This window comes from Apteryx rowi, unplaced genomic scaffold (assembly GCF_003343035.1).
Source record: "Apteryx rowi isolate R43461 unplaced genomic scaffold, aptRow1 scaffold_46, whole genome shotgun sequence".
NCBI lineage: Eukaryota > Metazoa > Chordata > Aves > Apterygiformes > Apterygidae > Apteryx > Apteryx rowi.
This window is the reverse complement of record NW_020450716.1, coordinates 175,731-199,694: the sequence shown is the minus strand read 5'-3', so window position 1 is coordinate 199,694 and position 23,964 is coordinate 175,731. Positions and strand designations below refer to the sequence as shown.

Genomic DNA, 23,964 nt, shown 5'->3' with positions numbered 1-23,964 from the left:
TTCAGTAGACATCACTTGTCTGAAAAGTATTACAGGTGCTCTCCCAACTCTAGGCTCAGATAAATAAGTTGAAGTAGCTGCATCTGAGTACTCTTGCCAAGTCTCTGAAGGGTAGGTAGTCTTGTTTCATAAATGAAAGGACATACCAAAGAATAGAAATAGTAGTTAATGACCACTACATAGGAAGAATAGTAAGATTTACATAATTATGGGAATTTAGTAAAGACCTGTAAATAAAGTGATGTTGGCCACTTTCTGTTGAAATTTAAGTGTTCCTTTAATTGTTTGCTGCTTTATGGCTGAAAAAGATGGGGGAAAAGTAGGAAGTTTAAACTCTCTGCAGGCTTTTTAGATCTGAAGTTTTAAACTGATGAATGCAAGTATATATAGGCATGTGTTTTGTTTTGCATTTTTAAAGTTCTTTCCCCAACCAGAAGGAAGAGAAACAATTTCTGGAGAAGAAATGATCAATTTTTTTTTGGAGGACATCTGTAGAAAAATCTCTGCTCTGAAAAGCATTTCACAGCTGTGGGACTGAATTACACTGGATAAATTAGTTCACGGCCCTCCTAGATACTCTGCTTTTTAACATAACTTTACTTGTATGGTACTGTGCTTTTTATTTAATGTTTAACATATAGACTAAAATGGCTCTATTTCATAAAAATTAATTAAATCGTTGAATACCAGATGTCATCTGTTAAGGAAATCATAGTTAGAAAGCACATGTTGAACATGAAAAGGAATTAGATTGTTACATACGTCTGTTTTTGTAAGATGACATAGAAACAACTCCTACAGCAAAATATCTGGATTTCATAAATATCCTTCCTTTTCCTGGGATTGTGTTCAGTGTAGTCATATCTTGATGCTCATGTGTATATGAGTTGGAATTATTGTCAAGGATTGTGTATATGTGACTCCTTAGTAACGCATTTAAATTCAAGGTGACAATTAAACATTGCAAAAGGAAGTATTTGGTTATGCGTTCGGTCACCACAAACAGTTGTAAATGTTCTAGCTGATACTGCAGGGGATGGGCAGCTCCTGCTGTAGCATCTCTTTGCCTCTCTGGGATAAGGGAGGGGAATGTAAACAGAGTAGCATGACTTTGCTGTTCTAAAACTGTTTAACTCCACACTTAAAACTTAACCACATCCGTTTTGCCGGACAGTATTAAATGAGTGGAAAAAATAACAACTAATACATCCCATTTATGGTTCATCATATGGTCAGTGTACTGAAAAACACTGTAAGTTTGTGTTTCTGAAAGTAATATATTTTTAGTCAGTGAGTAAGTATAGAGACATACACAAATTATCCAAAAATTTATAAATGTTTGAACTTTCATAAGCACATGAGCTTTAGCATAAGCTTTTTTTTTTTTTTTTTTAAGTTGTATCAATTTAGTGCTCACTAAAACCATAGACTTTATTCTGTGTTTCACATGAACAAATATTTAAAAAAGTTCTGGGTTGTCTGGCTGTATGGATCAAGTGCAAGTTTTAGTCTGTTTAATTTCTTGTTCTTTCCACTTGAAATACAAGGAAAAGTGTACTTTTTTTTAGAAGAATTAATGATGTGTTCCTTTTCATTGATAATCAAAGGGCAGAATAGGTATAAAAATTGTTTGTTATAAATCAGACATTTCGGAGATTGAGATTGCACTCTTTGAAGTCTTATGTGAATTAATACTGGTATGACACCATTCTAGGTCCTTCTATGATAAAATAAGATGCACTTTAGTGTTTAGCATTTTGATAGCAACATTGGCTTAAGAAACACCTTTTCTCCCAGCTGTTTACCCCTGCTGCCAGGCTTCTCCTTCAGTTGTGCTGTGCATCTGTAGTGAATCACATCAGCAAACTGATATGGGTTAAAAAATGATGGTCTTTTTTCTCCTGTTCTCTGTTTTTCCGCCTGGATCAATTTCCCAGTCCAGTTCACCAGGTGACCCTGTAGTTGAGTAGTGTTGCCTCAGCCAAGCAGGTAATGGCAAAAAGGATACAGGCACTTTAAACAGCGCTGCTTGAAAAGAAATTCTTGCTGAACCACAGCTGTAGTTCTGCCTTTGCCAGGTTTGAACTCTGGTGAGAAAGTTACTTTGTGATTTCAGTAAAGCTGTTTATGTATGCTTTCAGGCTTAAAGGGTTGATCCTTGCATCATACAGTATAAACCTAGTGAAACTAGGCATTCACAGTTTTTTCTTTTTAGAGGAAATAGTGCTTTTTTGAATGCTGAAAATAATGACTTTCCAGTATACAGGAATAATAATGGTAGGGTATGTTCTATTTTAGGTATAACTGTTTCATAAGCTTCTCACAAATTTTGATTTAGGAGCTGTTTCGCAAACTAACAAAGTCTTTTAGTTTAGTAGTATGCATTTACAACTCTTCAGGAAGAGTATAATGCAAGCTCTCAAGCTATTTTCTGGATGAATGGTGTGTCAGTGAAGTCTGGTATAAACTCAGAAAATTTTGATTGTTGTCTCCTTTTCACCCTACCTTGAAAGCTAGCTATGTACAGAAATGCCCTCTTCCTATAATTTTAAGATTCACTTTCTTAAGTATGGGGTAAGCAGACATATGAAGGTGACCGTGTTCATAGTTCTGTTGAATACACAAAGTAAACTGAGGAGAGGTATATTATTTTATCTTCATGGATTATTAACTTTGAAACCTAAAGATAGCCTTCAAATAGTTGCTGATTATTTCTGTGGAAACATTCAGCTAATAGGTTTTCCGTAGTGCCAAAGCACTTAAGCCTAAAGACAAGCATCTTTTGGCTTATTTGAGAGCATACTAAATGTGAGTCAGATCATCTGTTACTCTGTCTTTTGCTTACCACTCAGTATACTGGCATCAGGTATAGAAGCATTCATGTCACTATAAAAGTGGAGGGGTGTATTGGGTTTTCATGCTAAAACTATATATATACTTCTATGTATGTGACTTTTTTGTGAACCTGAGATAGTGTCCTGAGTTCTGCTTTGTCCATTAGATAAATGAAGTAGTCCGATTTTTTTTTTCCCTTCAATTATTTCTTACATCTAACATTACATCTTTTGGTCCCAAGTAAAACAGAAGCAATAAATACTGCTTTCTTTTTTTAAAGCATTTTCAAGGTAACAGAGGTTAGCCTCTTAACAGAGGGCCGTTCTTATCCGTTTGTTCAATTTATATATATTAAAAACATAGAAAGGCCTGTATTGCTGTCTGGAGGCACTAGTGAAAGCATTTAGACTACRCTATACTCTAAAAATGCATAACTAAATTCTGTTACCGTAGCTTTCCTCCAGCAACTATAATTTGACTAGGCTTCATTTTTTGACCTGATGTATGTTTACTTATATATCTAAACACATAGGATTTTACACAGTAACAAAATGCAATGTATGTGCTAAGTGCCATAACAGTGATTTTGGAATTTCTCAATTGTTTGTCTCTGGGAACTAGTCCTAGAAGTTAACAACAACAGCTAGCACCCTATGGAATTTATTTTTATGTTTATTTTTATTTTCTTTCTTCCTTTTTTTTTTTTTTTTTTTTTTNGAAATTCCAGTAGTATTGGTTGTACTTCAAATTTTATTATGCCTGTTTTAAAAAAAATACCGATATACCAATATCTTATGTCAAGCAGCATCATTTGTTGTCCATGCGTAGTTTCACGAGTAGGCAGTTGAGATGCAGAATAACAAAAGCATAAGAAATTGTTATTATATACGTGTATATATGTGTATAGTCTTATATATGTCTTGCTCCATTATAATCCAGTATGTTCAGTGTTTCAATTTAGTGGTATATAGTTCAGGATAATTTTCCTAATAAATAAATATGTATTTTTGCTTCCAAGTAAGCATTTATATATTATGTTACTAGCAACAGGCCTGCATTTACCAAAGGCCAGTGACCTGAATTATGTTCATCTCTGACAACAGCGTGTGTAGTCATGAGATTGGCAGAGATTTCTCTGGTGTTTCATGAATATTGCTTTAGAAATTACAAAATAACCTTTCCACAGAGGAAAAGGAACTTCCAGAAGCTACCTGCTGTTAGTTTGCACAGTCTTTCAGTTTTTTACTAAAGGTGGCATATTGAATCTTGTAACATGATGATACTGAATAAAAAAAATTAATCTATACAAAGTGTTTAAATTAGTAAAATGTAAAAAATTTTTAAAAAAAGTAGACTTTTTTTTTTTCCCGAGCTCTTGGGTGTGCTACATTTGATACTCTGAAAACTCTTGTTTAAATTTATCATGGATAGAATGTTTGATACATAAAACAGAAGTAAAATTGTTGCGAAAGCGTGTCTTTTCTTTAAAGTTGTTAATGACAGTTATCAACAATTTGCATACTTGCATTGGATGGAATGAGCAACATCAGAAACAATCTTTTAACTCTAGATGCTTTAATTAATATTTATTATATTATCTAAATGTTCAACTTATTACATGGCTTACCTACATTTTAAGTTTATGAAATAAAAAAGTTTTACGTATTACTGTTACTGTTTTACTGTCTCGAGATCCAGCCGAACTGGCTTCCTGTTGCGTTCATATATAATAAAAATGTCCCTGTTTGCAAAAACTCATAATCTAATTTGATATCCAGGCATACACAAAAAAAGGGAACAGAGGAAGATAATGAAACCTCTCCAGAGAGATCTCAGTAATTGTTTTTTGCACTTTAATTTTTAAGTTTTTATATGTATGACTGCTCTGAAACCAACTCTGCTGGTTTACAGCAAACCCTATTGACAAATAGATATAAGTTGGGTATTGAGTGTTTTGAAGGAAGGAGAGGATGCTGTTAAGGAACATCGTAGAATAAAACATTAGTACTCAAAGAGGCTAACAGGCAAACTGGACTCTGTGTTAGTGGGTGTTAGGAAAAGACAGAGACACATGAAAGCTTTATTTTTCCACAGCCACCACCTTTACAGTATGATGAAGTATAACCTGGGATAAAATATGTTCAGCATCTTTTGGCTAATTTATTAGTAAAGTTGAACCCAACATTTGAAATTATTCATAACAGTTGAATGGCTATGAATAGATAGGTAATCCCATCATCTGCATTTTGAATAAATCAGAAGAGCCTTGTGTGGGTAGGAAAATGAAGAGTAGAAAGCAGCAGTAATTAAAATAGGAAATGAAAGCTTGAAGTAAAGTTTTAGCATGGTAACTTCACACACAATTGATTTGTAAGGACTGCTTTCTTTTAAATGAAAGACCTTAGCTTTTATTCTTTTGTTTTGTTATACCACTTTCACTAATTTGCTTTTCAGCACCTTTCTTGTCATCTCTTCCTCCCTCAACTTCTTTATTTCCAATTCCCTTCTGTTCTGTTCCAGTAAGTAGATCAAATTGGATTCTTGAAGCCTAATAAATGTGACTGTTAAGGGGATTCATTTGTTCTAATAATGATCTTGCAAATTGTGTGGTGAGAGAGATTTATTCTTGACTCCTGTGGTCATCAGTTTATTATCTAAAGCAGGAAGCCCTTGCATGGGCTGTGGAGAAAGACTGTTGGCTCTAAGAACTTGGCAATGCAGAGGCACAGTAGAAGACACTCGGCTATCAAGTTTCATGTGTTGCCCTTGCAGCTATCGCATGTGATTCAGTTGTGTCTATTTTAAAAAGAAGAAAATGGTTTAAGCTGTTAACATTTTTTCTTAATCCATCACTATATTTTTATGTTGAGCATCTGTGATACTGATGTCATCACAAGAACTCATTATCTTTGCTCTCCATTCATGTTTTAGGTAACTTTTCATGTTGTGGATTGCTTAGAATACAGTCCTGCAATAGACATCCACCTCCCGACTCCTGACCTTAATTCCACACTTTTATAGTACTACGCTAGTTCTTCAGAATGTGAAAGCTGTTGGGCAGTTTTAAGGAGCTTGAAGAAATACGTTGGTTTGTGATGGGTATTGGATAGCTATGAAGTGGGTGGATGTGTTGATTCCCTGTCTTTAGAGTTATATCAGGAACTCTTCCCTGACTTCATGTAGCTCTAATTTAATCTTTTAAATTCTAAAATAATTCAGGTCTGTGTGTGATACCCTTCTGGTTTGCTCTCTCCCATATATTTTTTTTCTTTGTGAATCCTTTGCAAGATAGGTACCTTTGCAGAGTTAGTGTTATAAGTAATCTTTAAAAATGTTCTAGATTCATTTATGATCAGCAGAAAACATAGCTTCCCATATATATAAAGTTGCTTTACTACTATGACAAAATCAGCTGTGTGTGACTTAAACTGTTCTGTAGCTATAGCCTGGAATTCTCTGTGTTTATTGGATAGTACACTTTTATCAAAAGATTTCCTTTTTCTTATAGATGAGAATAAAGAGAATTTGCACTCTGTTGCCTGCAACACTATGTTGTATTTTGCTAGAGTTGCACTCAGTTTGACACAGCACTAGACTGTTGTAAAGCACTGGATATGTGTTAATGTGCATCTTTTGGAGGTCACCATGCCCATAGTAGAACTGGCAGAAGAGAATATATGAAAATACTACAGTCTTGTTTTGGCTGAAAATCAGCTAGGTTTGCTCAAACTATATTTGTTGATAGTTTGGACCAAGCTCACATAGTATTGCAGCTGATGAAGCAAATGAGGGGTCATCACATGATTCCTTGCTATAGTTGAGCTATGAGGTGGTAAAGACAGTGCAGTAATGTCTTCAGTCCCTGCAGCCACTATTGGAAAAGACTTTCTATAACCTTAGTGTCCATAGATACTGCAGTTAAAAAAAAAAAAAAAAAAAAAATCTGAGTCAGAGAGAGCTTTTAAGAGTGGGACTATAGTTCTGTAGCCTTAGGACATAGACTGGACACCTCTGGTGCTCCAGAACTTTGTTTGTTTGTTTGTTTTAATACAGTGACTATTTAGTGTGTCTCTATCTTTTATCTTTATCTTCCTTCCTCTCCCTTTCTTCTTGAATGAAAGTGTCTGTCTCTGCTGAGTTTAGCAGGATTAAGCTCAGCACAAGGCACTGCGTCTGTTTGTGTAATATATACACTTAGCCTAAGTACTAGACTGAATCTTTTATCCAAATTGAAGTGATTTAGGCACAAGAACGCCTAGTTTGTGGATCCTGTATAGCCTTAGGCGTTACTCATCAGCCTTGCCAAGATCATTGCTGTTGTGGTTATGGCAGTGAAATTCTAGGTGGCTGCTGAACTTCACTAGTGAAAACCAAGGCTTTTGATTCATGGTTGGGGATGGCCAGGTTTTGTTTGCCCCCTCCCTCTCCTGGAGGCATGGTAGCAAGAATTCACCTGATCATAAAGTAACAATTGAAGCACTGCAAAGTGTACTGCTACATGTGTTGGAAGAGTAATTTTTTCTTCCTTGTCTCGCTTTTGTTGAGTGTGTTGTGTATTTGTGGCACAAAGAAGAAGTCAGTGTGGTAACAGAAAAGGTAGCTGAGCTTAGGGTGTGTGCAGTGCTCAGACAGTCACAGCTGATGAAGAAATGAATGGGAACCACAATATTTTCCATTCAGATTACAATATCTAAGTCCATTTTAGCCTAAAAAAACTTTCTTGGAGATGCATATATCTGGATGTGTTTAAATAGTAATAGTCTAGACTCTACAATTTAAGTGAGCTGTTAGGCATTTGCAAAAGTTTTCTAAAATTCTCAGCTTGTAATTGTTTTGATGTTTTTGATACTTTGTCAAGTACCAATGGTATTTCATTAGAGAACATGTGAAAAGCAAATAATTGAAAAATGCTTTGTCCAGTGATTGTTTAGTTGCATTATTTTTTTCATAATATTGCAGTTCTTTTTAACTTCTGTTAAAGATTTCTATTTAAAAAAACTCACCTTTTTCAATCTGTTCATCTTGTAGGAAGTTATAATTTTATTGTTCTGAGCATATTGTAATTTAGTGTATGGTGAACCTAAGTTCAGTTTCATGTGAGATACAGGAAAAAATGGACTTGTACGTTATGGACTTATGTGCTTTTATGTTTCTATGCTTTGTTGATTCAGTAAAATCCCACAGAAGTTTAGTCTTGTTTTATAAATATTGCTTTGAGTTTCTGCAAAAATCCAGAGATATTTAAGGGCTTTGCAAAGATGGTAACTATTAATAATTTCAATTTTGCAGGATTGAGAAAAGCGTTTTCAGAGGACCTCAATTTTCAGAAATGTTGAATGACACTTAAATCATTTTTCCTAACAATAAAGAGAGTTCAAGGTAGTCTTTGCAACTTCTGTCTCTATTTTTACTGTTGGAAAACTTTATTTTGTGTTGGAACATCCTCATTCGTTTCTAGGGGATTTAGTTTTGTGGTTATACCTGGTGGATAGGTTGTGCTAAGCGCTACGTGAACCTTGTAGAATGGAGGTTTACAATCTTATACGTATCTTACTAATTAGTATTTATACTAATACTTTTTTCTTTCTTCATTTTGCAGTGTGGTTTGCTGTTGGACTCCCTCCGCCCCCCACACCCCTACAGGATGATATGAGACTTGAAAGAAGACGATGCATACAGGTGATCCTATTTTCAAATGTTTTTAGAAGGGAAGATTTCTAGTGTTTTTGATTTAGTGTTTACTTTTTTCCCTTAGTCTTTCTGTACTCCCAATATTGTATCATTCCAACCTTAGTTGAATATTTAAGAATTTGCAGAATTATGAAGTATTTCTTTGTCCTTGAAAGTGTTTTGCAGTTTGCCAGGAAGAAAATGACTTTTCTAAATGGAAATGTATTATTTCCAAAGTTTTATGCAAAAAAGTTTTTTATTTTAAAGATGCTAAGTGCACTGCTTTTAGACTTTTCTTATTTGTTATTATCCCCTTTTAATCTCAGCCGAGTTAATAGGAAATGTATGTCACCTGTTTCATGGTACACTATTTCAATCTTTCATTAACTTTCTTTTAAAAGAACTGTTACAGATCTGTCTGAAAAAGTGTATACCAAAAAAACAGCTAAGCGTTCATTATACCTACTCACATCCTTGCGTCTAGCTATTGTAAAGGTTTCGCAAGAATTGACGAGATCTGTGAGCTTCTTGAACTCACTAGCCATTCTTAAAATTGATACTTTGGGAAGTTCTGCCATTTTTTGCTAAAGAAAATACTGTAAGTACCAAGTGTACTTGCCAATCAATTAGCTTATTTTGAGTGATACTGTTGTGTTGGGAATATGTTTAATAATTTGACCTGAAAAATCATGATCAGCAGAAGTAGAATAGATGTTAGGTTGCACATGAGAAATGGGGTAATTCTTAAAACCCAAGTGCCCTTATTTCAGTCATAGCACTATCCATTGCTTATATTTTAAAGCATTTAACAGTGACGTACACATAATAAGACAGGTCTTTCATTTGCTTGTTCTGCTTTAAAACTCATGAATACTTGGGGCTGAAAAAAAGCTCGATGGATTTACGTATGCATGCAGATCATCTCCTGATTGACAGTCTTCAGTTGCATCAGCTGTTCATGCATAAACAGCTTTACAGGGTGTATTTACATGAAGCAGGTTGGATTAAGGCCAAGGTGCTGTAAGTGGATATTCATTCTGTAAAAGTAAGCATTTGTTCATCTACTTGAATGTTTGGAAAGTTGTGTGTTGATAGCTCAAATAAAGCTGGACCTAACTGGTTATAAAATGAGGGAGGAGGAAGAAGAAGAGGGAAAAAAAAAAAAGGTTCCAAGGGGGTGATATTTCATCTGTTTAAAAATATATATCGGGAGGAATAGCATTTAAAGCCTTAAAATTGAATCTGTTATGCCCCATAATTTGTGGAGCTCTGTCTAGTAAGCATTCATAGCAATTGATTGGATTGTAGGTCTTTTGTTAATTGTAGTATTGATTAAAATATAGCTCACCTTAAATACTGAGAAAATAGTTTGAAAGTTTTAAAAGTATTCACCCTGTAACTGAAAAGAGAGATAACTTTATGAAATATTACATTATGCACCTTATACTGTTTGAGAGGATTAGGCTTAGTATTTCTATGTGTTAAAATAATTTAAAGTAAAACTTCAGCACTTTCAGTTTTGCTCAGTTTCTGATGATGATGAGCAGCTTACAGAATTATGACTTTAAGTGATAAAAATGTATACAAGATTTTGGAACATGAGATTTTTAAATAGTATCTTCTAAAGCCCAAACTCTCATTTAGAAGTCCCATAGTAAATACAGAGTGAAAAACAGTGGTACCTTGACAGAGATTTTTGGACTTCTGACATGTCATATAAGTTGGAAATTAGACAGTTTCTTATTAGTTTTCTGTTTATTAGAAGAGCCAATATTAGTGTGCTGAGGTTCTGAGAATAAACATGATTTGCGGGCCTTAAAATGAAAAAATGTGCTGTCTTTATTTTATAAAATAAATATTCTGWAATTATTCTCTAATGCAGTAATAGCTCAGCAAGGGTAATATGTCTCTGCTGATGCCTGTCTCAAGTTCAAAGTAACTGGTCAGAGCTCAGTCCGGAAATTGAAAGGTTCTGTGTTGTTGAGGACGGTCCTTTTGCACTCTCACCAAGGGCAGGTTTCTGTCTTGGCTTCTGAGGGTGACCAATCTAGAGTTTCAGAGATGCTTGTCTATGTCTAGGCTGCCTTGGTTAAAGACTATGAGCTTGTACAGTGTAAATAAATTGTATGTTGTAATGGGCATCGGTTCATCTCAGTGGAAACTGACCTACTCTGAAGCCCTAAAATTAACCAGGGTGTACCTGGGGAGAGCAACCCTCTTGAGGCAGAACTCTTCTCACATTCTCTGTCTTGGAATACTTAAATTTTAGATCACTGTTTAAGCTGAAAATACAGAAATGTATTAAGATACACTGCTTTTTATTTCCTTATACTTTGAAAATCAGTCTCTCCAGAACATTTGCTGAAAGGAAGGAACTGTAAATGCCGATGCTATTATAACTGTTATGGTGGTGGTTATTATTTTTTATGTTGATAATCATAATAGCTACTGTTTACTTTCTATGGTATAATAGCATCAAATTTGGGATTGTGCTATGTACTTACAAGCAAGGATTGAGGTTGTGGCTGAAAGTTCATATTTTAAAAGCAATTGCATCTTGTTCTACACCTGTTAGGCAGAGTTGAACTGTGCAGTTTTTTGTTTTTTGTTTTTGTTTTCCTCTTTATGGAGGCTCCATTATGAAAATGGATTGGTTTTACAATGAAGGACTTTCTGGTTTTGGCTTTGATTTTTCTGGTTAGCTGTAGCCTAGGAATATGTAATTAAGAATAATTAATTGTCTGATCTTTAAGAGCTTGTGGCTTTTTGTCTTTTCTTGACCTTTGTAAGAAAAGGACTCGTGTCTCATTTGAGTGTTCAGAAGGRATCAGTGTAGATCTGCTAATCCAAAAGTACCAAGTTCTAGAAGGATCCATTTCTTCACACCACATGCTGATCCTCTCAGAGGAGATTAACTAGTAACAGCAATTGTTGGAGAAGTGGTGTTCTTAAAAGCAGAAGAGAAGGAAAAAAGGCTACATGTCCTGAACTGCTGTTTAATGATGATATGCTTTACATTAAAAGGCAACAAATATGTCTTCCTGATTTAGATCTCCCACAAGACTATTGAACAACATTGTTTGGGACATCTCCATATACTAAATATTTTGAACGCACCAGAGATGGGGACTGATTGATGTTGAGAATCAAGCAAGTGATATAAAATGTGAAAAATATTTTCAAGTTTGAAGAATGTTTGAAGTGATGATATTGCTCTTAACTTTTAAAAAATACTGTTCATGTTTGGGAGAGGGGAAAAAGCCATTCCAATGCTACTTAAAAACATTCAGCAAGAGCAACAATATAGTAAATATTTCCATAGATACTTGCTATTTCTTTTTTCAGCTGCATTGCTTATTAAGATTTAAGAAATGCAGAGCAAAGGCTTTGGGGAAATTCTTGGGTTGGGTTGGATTTATATTGTCTTGCAAATATTTAGGTGTTAGTTTTACATAAGAGTAGAACAAAAACTGAGAACTGGGTCATGTCTCTCATGTCTCAAATAATCATAATATTTTATGTGCTGATTTTACTGAACCTAGAATGTTTTTATGTATGATACTAGTTGTAAGAAGATTCTTGTTCTATAGCCTGAAAAAAATGTGTCCGGTATTTCTGCTCTGTATTTTGAAATACATCTGTCTTATGTTATACCAGTTCTGCCTCTAAGATAGTTTGTTTAAAGCTACTTCAACTTTTACCAGGGAATTCCTAAAACTTGCTGGGGAATCCCCTTTTTTATCATTCACCTGTAATTTTATGCTGTTGAAATGATGAATATGGTATCTGTAGTTCCACTTAAGTAATTGCATACGTGGAGTCTCATTTGTGCAACGTATGTGCTGTTGGCATAAAACCAGAACTGGTTAAAAAGGAGCAAATGTTTGGCCCATGTGCTAACTCCATATTGATGCCTGGTATGAGCTGGTTCTATTTTTCCGTTTGGTGGCTTTCGTTGCAATTGGATCGGTTCTGTCTGTCAGTAACTTTTTCACATCTTTGATCGTGTAATTAAAAGCAGTTTTCATTTGGTATTCAGGACTTGACAAAGCAGATGTTTTCATTTCATCCCCCTAAAAGGGAGGTGCCAAGAAAATAACTCACCTTAAGTGAAAGGGGTGCTCGTTAGCAGTATTAGTTTTAAAAATAGATAGCTAGTGAGCACTTTGGGTGAATAAGAATGCTTTTAGGGCTATCCGCTATTTTTACATAGATAACTCCACTGCAGGAGTTGTTCGTGCTGTCCTTCTGGTGGTTAGTTTCTTGTCAGCCATGGCCAGAAAGCAGTCAGAAATGAGTTGAGCGTAGTTGCTTATTGAAGGGCAACAGTTATCATATTGAAAGTGGAAGTTCTGCTTTTCAGAGATGGAGTCGTTGACCTCAATGAATGATAACCTTGAAGTCAAGAGACTAGATTAATGCTCTAGTTTCTGTATATAAGATCAGAAATGTGAAAACCTGGACAGCTAAAGTTAGATTCCTGCATCCATATTTAAAAAGAAGTTGCCTATTTAAAAAGAAGAGTGTTGTTTTTTTTTTCCTCTTCCAAAATTGCTTAGTATCTGTGATAATGAGGATTTAGTTTTTCAGCCTCAATCCTCATGTAAGGGGAAACAAGTGACCAAAAAAATCCGATTTCTGGGTTTTGGCGTGGAAGTGTAGCCTGATAGAAAATGCTACTTTTCTTATTTGGGAACAAACTGTAGCATCTGAAACAGAAAATCTTTAGAGGCTTCTGTTTTCCTTTAATTTGCTTCCTCTTAAGGGAGAGCAACTTTGAGAGGTTTGAATTCCTGTAGAAAGTCATGTTAGTGGTTGTCTAACGTTTCTTCATCTCTGGAAGTCTGCATTTGTGATAGGTAGCAAAATTAATTGAAATACTGTTTCTCAGGCTGTGCATTAGGAGCAGGGGTCCTACGATGGCTCCATGGGGCTCACATGGGTGTCAAATGGCAGTAATCAAGAGCAGTTTGTTTCCTCAACGGGGACAGGAGAGGGATGAAGAGTTCCTACACCTTTAAACGATTCTCCCTCTCCTATGTTAGCAGAACTGCAATGTTGTCGGCGCAGTGGAGAGAGAGCAGAGTTAGAGGAAGTTTGCACTTTTGAAAGTGCTACTTCACTGAGTAATGCTTCAAATAAAAGGATCTTAAAGGTACATGTGTATAGTTTTAATGTATTGGAAAAGTCATTTCTATTCATTTTGTATCCTGATTTACCTGGTCATCTTTTCTAAATATCTTTTTTTGAGGTAACTTTCGACAAAATATTAAGGACACCTTTCTTTCCCTGCTGCTTCAGTAGCAATATTGTGAGGGCAGAATTGATTTCTCTTTCCTCTTTCTGAGAGCAATGACTCATTTAGACTTGAGCAAAAATTCAATTCTGAACAAAAATCAAGTTCAGATTAAGAATTATTATAAATACTTCTTAAATCTCTAATAATTTTTATCTTTTTTGCAGAATTATTGGTTAATCCATTGAGAAAGTCTGAGGTCTCTAATGAACACGATGCTACAGATATAAAGTCTTTTTATAGTCCTTAAAATCAAGTGAACAGCTGTAATGAAAAAGCACCTCTGGTGTCAGAGTATTGGGTGTACGAATGAAAAGTAAAGGTTCTCCAGGGCAACACTGTAACAGGATGGCTAGACTGCATTTAGAGCTGTTAATGTACTCTCAGCTTTCTGCTGTATCGTGTTGACTTACTGGCTGAGGTGTTTGCCCGTGTGAGCATTTCTGTATAACAGAGCTTTTTTGTCCTGTTGTGTGTGGTTGTAGTACTAGACTTCTTTCTCTGAGTGATCCTGTTTGCCTGGCTTGGGAGCTTTTGGGGTGAAGTTAGAAAGGAAGATGAGTTCTAAAGTGACTCTTAGCCACGTGCATTGGTTTATATCCAGAGGGAGCTTCTTTCCCAGAGCTCAGCACTGGGCGACACTAATGCAGATGCTTGCCCTTTGCAGCTTTCTAAGAATCACATTTGAAGGTCCTGCATTCCTAAACTTCATCCTAGGGTGAAAGTCTTTTATTGATACCTGCACATGGCAATAGCTTTGTGTGGATTTGCTTTCTGTGGAGACAAAGTACCCTAAATTTGTCAGCTTCACCTGCTTCACTTGGCCCTAAAACTAGACAAACCTAATAGTGGCTTAATTTAACCATGCACTTCTCTAATTCCTTAGCTTATCCTATGTAGAATCCATAAGTATGGAAATAAAAGTTTGTAGGGGACACCCTATTTTATAAATTATGCAATCAGCTGAACAGTTGTATTCTTTTGAAGTTAGGTTTTAAGACACACAGAGAGAAGCCTTAGGATGGGTCTCTTAAGAGCTAGTCCTTAGTACCTGTTAGTAGTTAATAGAGATTCTTTTGATAATACTTCATCAGGTGAGGTGCAAGAATATGTTCCTAAGACTTGCTGAAATTGGATATTGTGCCATCTTAAAAATTGTTATTTCTTTGTTTCTAGTCAGTCTGCTGTTTCCTGTTCAGTTCAATTTATCCCTTGGTGTATGGAGTTATTATGTCTTTATATTCTGTGGTATTCCAGTCAGTGGTGAAATGCTCGTTGATGCCTAACTGGTATGCCAAGCTGGTATAGGTTACTAGCTTGTTGAAACAACACAGGATATGCTAGGACTAGATTACAGAGTTTTTTGGCTAGGTATGTGTAAAGGAGTAAGTGTTCCTCTCACCAGGTTTTACTAGATTTCTGTGTCCTAATATGTAGTCAACTATCCACGCTTATTAGCTTGGATATTTCCATAAAACAACTTAAGGAAGCACTTATCTAATGACATAAAAGGACTGACAAAATTCAGTCATAATCTAAGTGGATCTAGTTAAAACTTTCTGTACTAAAAAAGATAGTTACAGCTTGGAAAATATCTTAAAGCTGAGAAAATTTTAGTTCTCAGATTTTCATCTTAACGTTCTATTCTCAAAAATATTTATTTGTTGACAAACTGTCATGGACAACCGTTAGATCAGTGACCGGAAAAAACATAGCATCCTTGTTATGTTAGGCAATCATTTGTTTTTATGAAAGGTGGTGAACCATCAAATTTGCAGTTTTGACCTTTCATTTATCCTGTCAATGGCGTTAGTGGATAATTCACAGGAAAAAATATATTGATCAACCTAAGCAATAGTCTGCAGCAATCTTTTGGTGCCTGCGTTTCTTTAACAAATTAGTTACTAAGGTTCCTTTAATGCCATGCTTGTATCCTCAGTTTTTTAAGATATGCTTGTGCTGATTAATTTAGTTCTTCTAACTGCATACTTTTTCATGTGTTTCTGATCTTTAGGATTAGACCTTTTTTTTTTTTTTTTTTTTTTTTNATCCAGGTTTCCTTAGCTTGGTGGCTTACGATGTGACACTTTTCTGTAGTCTTATTTTGACCGTTTTCAGGAAATTCACCAAATCTTGAAGTTGAAGAAATTTTTATGAACTGATACTTATTTCATTGTTTTATAGAATCCACTTTGTGTGTGAAGAGATAATCCAGCCTAAAGTTTGGTACACTATCCAACAGTATTACCTTGTCTCACAACATCTTTACTAACATCTCAGGGAATTTTAGTATTTGTGCAGTTTGCCTATTTGAGGTCAGTATCTCGCAATGAACTTGTTTCCACTGCCTCTGCAGTATTATGTGGAAGGATCAATATGTGTACTCTGCCAGGATTCACAACAGAAAGGATCACGTTTGAAGAAGTAGCTCATTTAACAAGGCAAAGTTGATTTCATTCTCATCTGGTTTGTGGGCACAAGTGACGTTTTACCTGGTTAAGCAGGCAGTAAGGCATGGAATAGAAAAGAAGCATTATAATACTGCGATTATTGTCCGCAGCCTCAGGGCTTTCTCACCATTCCTGAGGAATAAATAACTGTTTCTGGCAATACATGAAGCTCCCTGTACAGACAGCAGCGATTACAGAAGGCCAAGAAGTGGGGTGAATGCAACCACATCTTGATTTTTTTTTTTCTTTCTTTTTTTTTAATGCTAGCTTATCTGTATTGGGACTTTCCATCCATCTTCTGTGCTCCTCCATGCTTAGATGGACTGAACTGAGACTGCAAGTTTTTATATATTAGTAAAAGTATGTATGATTTCACCTGTCATATTAGAGTTCTGACTTGCTAGTTATGGCTCTCAGAGGTTGATCAGATCCTTCCCCCTAAGATGGATCATAGGGAAAAATATATTTGAAACTGATGATATCTTCATGTATTTATGGCATACTGACTTACATGTATTAGATCAGCATTATAAAAACAAAAAGCAAAACTTTGTAAACATACTTGTTTATCCTCCAGTAAAATGTTCAGTCGTACTTAGGCTTTGTGCTAGCTTGGAATAAAAGGATGAGTTTGCCCTTCAGAATACTTCACTTGCTAAAGTCTATCAAAATATCTGTGAAAACAACAGATCTCCATTATACTTTCATTTACAACTTTGTTTTAGATAGGCTCCCACATTTTTTTGTTGATACTTTAAATAGGCTATTTATTAACTCTTTAAAGATTGTTTAAAAAAAAAGTATTAATCAGTTTACTCTTGCTTCTTAAAAGTAAGTTGTACATTTCTCTTGTACAATTAAGAGAGTAATGGTGAGTTGGTTTGTAATTGGAGACTTAACTGAATGAAGTGATGTATCCATACCATACAGTCTGAGTGTATTTCTATTGCTAAATCTCAGAAGATGTTGTACAAAAGCTAGTGTTTCTTTTAAGCTGAATGTTTGTGTCACTGGAGTTTTCTCCAAAATTCAGTTTTTCAAAAATCAGATGGAATGTTGAGATGTTGAAGACAAACTTTGATTATAGTGTTGAGATGATTTTGGTAAAATGAATAACTGAAAAATATAAGGTGGTCTCATGTAGTTTAGACTGGCTTGTGAAGATCTTTGCATGTTTATGTTTTGCTCCTGGTGATCCACAGGGTTAACTAGTTGCTCTGCCCTTTGATCTCACTGTGCAGTTACTTGAGCAAAATACTAGCCTCTCTTAAATCAAGCGCCTTGCAAAAAAAACAGATTCAGCAGGCCAAAATCTTCAAGAAAGCAGTGCAGTTTTTAGACGCTCAGATTTGTCATATCTTCCTTCCTTCTTCTTGACTCTCCAGAATTTTACAAAAAAAAAATTCACAGTTGAGTCTTTTATGTTTGTTTTGCCATTTTTCACTATTTGCAAGGAGATTTTCTCAGGACAGGTAAGAGACAATATTTGTGAAGTACACCGAAAGAGCTGCAAGAGTAGATGTAGTCGAAGGAGATTTAAGCATAAAATTGCATAGACCAAAAGGCCACTTCTGTTAGTAAACTGAACGTTCCCAGTCACTGAAGCTGATGACACGGAACAGCACACATCGGTGCTAGTTAGCTGTCTTAGCCTGCAAAACTGGGTGGCTGCCTGACAGTGGCCTGCTAGGAAGGATTCCTGGAACATGGTGACTGCCCCATGTTCCCAGGGGTTACTGGGCAAGAGTGCTGGTTGGAATGGACATGCTAACATTTTGCCAATGGAGTGGATCATAGCCTTGTGCTGGGGAACCTTCACAAGCACGGATGCGTCTACTAGTACAGACATACACAAATGCTTCAGGTCCATGTTTACCAAGCCGTTCAATCCACTGTTCTCTGCTAGGTCTTTAAAGGAGGGCTGTTAAAATTCCTTTTCCCTTCCCCTTGGACTTCACTGTTGTTTCAGGAGAATATTGCTTTTTTCTTCTTGATCAAAACAAAGAAAATCCTGTTCTTTTAAATCTGTTATATATAGATGCTTTATATATATAATTCTTTTTGCCTGACCTGGAGCTGTAGGAATATTCCCTCCCTTCTTTCTCACTTATAAAGCCTGAGAGAATTTTGCATTGTTTTCCTTTAGGATTACTACCTAAGTTCTCTTTCCTTCCATCTTATGAAAACTTTTTTCTGTAAAATTGTTCTCCTCCTGTGACTTGGACTGAGCTAATGGACCTTATGGGTCTTCATGACTTCTTCTCTGAAGAAAAGAGATGTTCCTCAGAAAAAGAAGCTGTTTCACACCCAAATTAATCAGTCAATTTTCAAATGAGGATTTTGCAACTTTAGCTTAGAATGCTGTGTTCAGCTTTCTATTCCTACAAAGATATTGGTAGCAAAAGGCCCGAGGCAACAACTGTTTGAATTTTGAGAAAAGCAAAAATTAGTTGTTGTGTTTTCTGTTTGTTTGTTTTTCCTCTGTATGTCTGGAGGCATGTGGAGCTCCAGGGGAAGACAAGAACCGAAACTTCATTCTTTCTTGGGAGAGATCCAGACTTTATAGGCTGCCATCCAACTGCAAAATTTCTGACACACTGTGTTCAGAAAAAGTACCACCAAAATGTAGTTAGCTGAATATTCCACTTTTTCAATAGAAGGCAGTTTCCTTAAATAGCATTTGGGAGCTAACTTCAGYTGGAGCAATGATTTGGGTTAAAAACACTGCCAGATATATAGTGACGTCTTTTTACTTGAAGTCTTATTCTGGCTGCAGGTATGCAGCTCGGACACATGTAAACACTCAATGTATATTAAGACAGCTCGGGAGCAATTTGATGTTTGTCTTTCAAATCTGTGATCTATAGTCAATATAACGCTAATGAAAAATCTGCTTTCCCTTTTTTTGGCGGGGGAGGGGACTGGTGAGAAAGAGAATGGAATTCTTGCTTTGCACAAATGTACTTACTCATGATTTACAGCTTGGTTATATTTTAAGGATATTTTATTAAAAATATTTTATTGCTTTATTTTGTATCACTCTTCTTTCCAAAGATTGGAGTTTAATAGCAGTATCTTTTTGCCATCCAAAATCCATATTTTCCTTGATAACAGATAGCAATAGCCTCATCTTTCCAAGAGCTGCAGTAAACCCTTAGGAACATGGTTAATCTCCCTCTTATCTAAGGTTTTTGATCAATTTAGAGAGAAGTGAATTGGTGTCTTATGAGCAAGTCTATCTAGCAGGCTACTTGGACAAAGTGATTTGTGTTCCCCTTTCAAGATTTAACTTCACAGTTATTTATCTAATGAATCTGCTGAATTTCATCAAAGACCAGGTAATTAGACAGGTATTGCACCTTCTTGGATTAACGGGACCTCTGATAGATCTTTTCTTTCTTTCTTTCCATATCAAAGTCCATTCAAAGATATGAACTATCTGCAAGAATTGATCAGTTTCTGAAAAGAGGAAACGTCTTAGAAAATTATTTGAAGCATCTGTATAAAGATCCTTCACAGAGATGCATCAGTATGCTAATTTTGAAGAGCTGGAAAGCCTCTTCACTCCAGCTCATTCTGGGGTCCTTAGTGAAGTTATGGGGGAAAGGACAGGCATGTTAACCTCTAAGTATTAATCTGTATGCCTAACATGCTTCTGGCCTTTAGTAATTAAATCCTATCTGTCTAGTTTCTCATTGAAGTAGACAGAATGACTGTAGTATCTAATCTGTCTGATAACAGGAGAGGTTTGTGTGCTTGTGCTGTGGACTATTGATCTTTCTTCAAGTTATAGTTACTGATTCTCAACTTTATTCTTTGGGACTCTGGTCACTCCTTCAGAATTTAGGAATAAATGAGACCCCCACCAAAAAAAAGTTTCTTCCAGATGGTGCAAATTTCCCATTCTGCTGATGAATGTAGATTAGAGTACAGAAGATGCTTTGGATTAGTTGTCCCCAGTGGATCGTCTGACCTCAGATATCAATCTTTTTGAATGCACAGAAGCTGAAGAAGGATGAAGAGTCTTACAGTGTTCCTCAGAAAGCTAGTCCTCTTCCTCCTTTTGTTTGAGCAGAATAGAGTATGAAGCAGCAGCATTAAGGAACATGAGTTTCTTTTATCAGAGCAGTCAGCAACTAGCCAAATGGTAATGTCAGTTTTTTGTTTTGAAGAACATCTTTCCTACATCTTACTGGAGAAACTCAAGCTAATATATAGAATGAGAGAAGGTGGGGCTGTTTTGTTTTGTTTTTTTTTTTTTAGTTTTGGAATTGAGTCTAGTTTTTAGAGTAGCTCCTCAGACTATATACATTTATATAGATAGATATTAAAAAATACTTCATAGCAGTAAATAGATTAATTCTTGGCAGCATTTTCAGGCGCATTAAAAGCAAGTAGAAACAGATTGGGACATACATACATGTTTGTGTGCTCTTATTTAAGAGTTTTCAAAAGCTTTGCTTGCACAGCTATGCATCCATCTGTGATAACCAAATGATAAAACTCCATATTCTCTTGGTGGGAGTTTGGGCAGTGTTGCAAACTTCTGAAAGCTCTGTTCCATATGTGTAGAAACATGTTTGCTTGGCTTTCTCTAAAAATGACAGTAGTTATATTGTCCTTGGTAGAAGGAACAGAAGATATGAGGATATCCAGTGAGAGATAAGAGTGGATGGGGAGAAGTGGGAGAGTAACCATTTCTTTTTATTTGTGGGACTTTAGTTGGTCTGAAGTGGTGTTCCCTTCCCCCTCCACCCCCAGTAGAATTTAATGGAAAAATGACATTCTTATTTGCCACACATTAGCCTAGACAAATTTGTTTATTTTGTTATTTCTTTTATATGCTAGGGTTATGTATTTGAGCATTTTTCCTTTATGCCATCACTAAAATAATACACTGAAACTTTTTGACCATGGATTTCTGCATATAAAAGAATTGTAGCTTCCCACAATGAATTTCTTTGTCATTCCCTCTTCAAGTACAATATTATAAACTTTGCAATTTGAATAGAAAAGCTGGCACACAGAATAGACTAAAAAGGGTGTAGGAGCCTAGAAAGTCACATTCCTGTGTGGAAAGGTGCCCCCGACAACAGGAACATCTGCTGCCTCCTTTTGGATGATGAGCACAATCTAGCCAAATATTCTAGTTGTTGGAACTTTAAACCCTAGGCAAGACAAAAGCACCAGTGATGATTTCAAGAAGCTTTCCACAGATCACTCTTCTCAGCCTCAGAACCAAGCAGACAGACCACTCTCTTGAATCCTGTGCAGTTTGCAAAGAAGGGGCAATTGACTCTTGAAGGTCAGTTTGTGGTGTACCCCCGGAAAAGATCTCTGCCCTGTCTTCTGACCACACTTTTGTGGTCTGAAGACTAATCTCTCTTTCTCCTGCAAGGCGTCTCCCAAGTTTTTCAGGCCTACAGAGAGTGCAAGAGATATTTACTTTAACGTCATACCCATGACGGTAAAGACGGACCATTAGGAAAAGCTCTAAGAAAAAGAGATCATATGCAACAAAACCCTCAAAGTTTCTACAGTGAAACTCTGGGCCAGCCTGATGGCAGTTCCTGTGTCTGTAGAACAGCACTCTGTTCTGTGGCCAAATACGAATGTGTTTAGTGGTTCACTACTGAGGTTCTCACTAAGTGAAACCATAGAGGTCATAGCGACCATAGRGGACAAAATGGAGCTGATAGGGGACTTCATTGCTAGTACAAACTTGTTTCTCATGCACAGGAAGATGGCTTAGCTTTCTTTCTCTAATCAGTGCCACAGGCATGTTGGAGAAGTCCCTCCAAGGCCTTGGGGACATGCTTGTGTACAAAGACAGATCAGGTTACATTATTCTCCGTCTTCTCTACACTGTGGAGCCCACAATGAACTAATTATCAGCACATGAAGAATGCTATCTCAGTAGATACTTGAGTTCTTTTAATGTTGTTTCCTCATCAGTAGTTTGTGCAGCCCCACCTTTCCATCATTCCCATTTTGCAGTATAAAGTTTAAATGTTGCTGGCATTTTGAAATATAGATTATTTGCTAATGTCAGCTCAACTAGTACCACCACTGTCTCAAGAGACTACCACATTTCCTTCTCACAAATAAGGGCAGAGACAATTGTGCCATTTCTGTCCATCCCCTTTAGTTTCTAGGGATGTTTTGAATAGAAAGGCTCCACTTACTTTTTGGGGGGAGAGGAAGAAAAAAGAGGGGAAAGTCTTCTATGTTGTCTTCTTCTTGAAGGTGCAGATAGAGCTTTCTGAAATTACTAAGAATTGTGGCATTTCTACAGATTCCTACAGCAGTCTTCAAGAGGCTGTCTGAGACTGACTGACATTTTGAAACAGTTTTGTGCTAGCTTGTACAGCAATGCCAGTGAATAACACCATATTGCTTTCAACCCAGATGCTTTGGCAAATATCAGCTTCATGTGTTGCCACTGCTTGGCATAATGACTGAGGCTACAGAGCAGTAGCAGGTGGTTTGGATTTTTCTGCTCATTTTGCACCAACTCCCTATTTTCTGCAGTGGCTTGGAGCACGATAAACAATCTTACTCTGTGGGGGTTTTTTTGTTTGTTTGTTTTGTTTTTTCTGGTAAGGATTTTAAACACTTAGATACACTTGGTAAAAAGTTGTGCTCAATGGTGGTCTACCGGATGAGGATAGTAAGTTACCTTGTTCTTCTTTTACGAACATAAGTGACAGTGTGCTTTGATTATTTCCCCCCACCACCACCCACACACAAATTTATCACTGTGGTGACAGAAGGCCTTATTACTTCGAGGACTGCCTTATAACCTATCCTGGATGTAGGAGACAGGTAGTGTTGGCCATTGTCTTTTTAGAAGGAGAGAGTCATTTCAGTTAAATTTGATGAAGTGCTTTTGTCTTTTGAAGAACACTCTTGAAGCTTATCTACAATTTCTTGAAAGAGATCTTCAATACCAATCCCATCCAACCCTTACCAGACCCATAATCCAGACTTSTGTCCTATGTCTGGATACTTGGAGAAGGCAGAGGTGTTGCTTGGGCAGACCTTTTGCCTGCTTTTTATCCTGTCCTCAGTCTTCAGTTCAGCATTTTTGTAAGAGTGATGGAGGAGATTAACTTACATTTTTCCTTCCTCTGTTATTCAATTGTTCCCTCTGTTTTGTCTTTAGAAACTGGGCTTTCAAGCCTGGAATTGCATGAACTTGGTCACAGATTTGCTGGACAACATGGTTATGGCTTTTGGTTTATGCCTCTGCTGTCAGCAACCTTCCTGCTGTACCCCCTTTCAAGCATCTTTTCCCACAAAAGCCTAATATAGTTGGAAATGGCTGCTTTTTCAGTTATGGGGAGGAAGGCGCACCAGACTGGTTCCCTCTTACCTTACTAGCTACTTTCTAGTGCAGACTCATGCTGTTCAAACATATCACATCTCCAAGAGTGCATTTGCCAAAGTCCTCACTGTGGTAGCTGCCTGCCATACACAAAGCAGAGTGAGTCTTGGGAAGGACCGATCTCCTGAACAATTACCAAATTGCTCTCTGTGATTCAACTCATTTGGACTGAGGTTGAATATCCAGATGTCTTAACCCATATTCAGATGTCAGAATTTCCCTGTTTCTGCTCCGAGTTGCTTGCTCAGCTTTCTTTTCCTGTGACTGGCTCTTTGTGTTGCAAGAGCTCTTCCAAGATGTGGGGAATCACCCAGTCCTTACACTAA

At 36.5% G+C, this 23,964-nt stretch overlaps 1 protein-coding gene across 4 annotated transcripts in view; it reads left to right on the top strand.

The window, feature by feature from the left end:
- The window catches only part of DYRK1A (dual specificity tyrosine phosphorylation regulated kinase 1A), a 91,478-nt gene that overhangs the window by 20,999 nt on the left and 46,515 nt on the right, over positions 1–23,964 (top strand). For all 4 annotated transcript variants that reach the window (XM_026077611.1, XM_026077608.1, XM_026077609.1 and 1 more), the window contains exon 2: positions 8,435–8,514. In XM_026077611.1, the coding sequence (XP_025933396.1) occupies positions 8,505–8,514 (10 nt within the window). In that variant the 5' untranslated portion in view covers positions 8,435–8,504. The remainder of the gene's footprint in view (positions 1–8,434; positions 8,515–23,964) is intronic.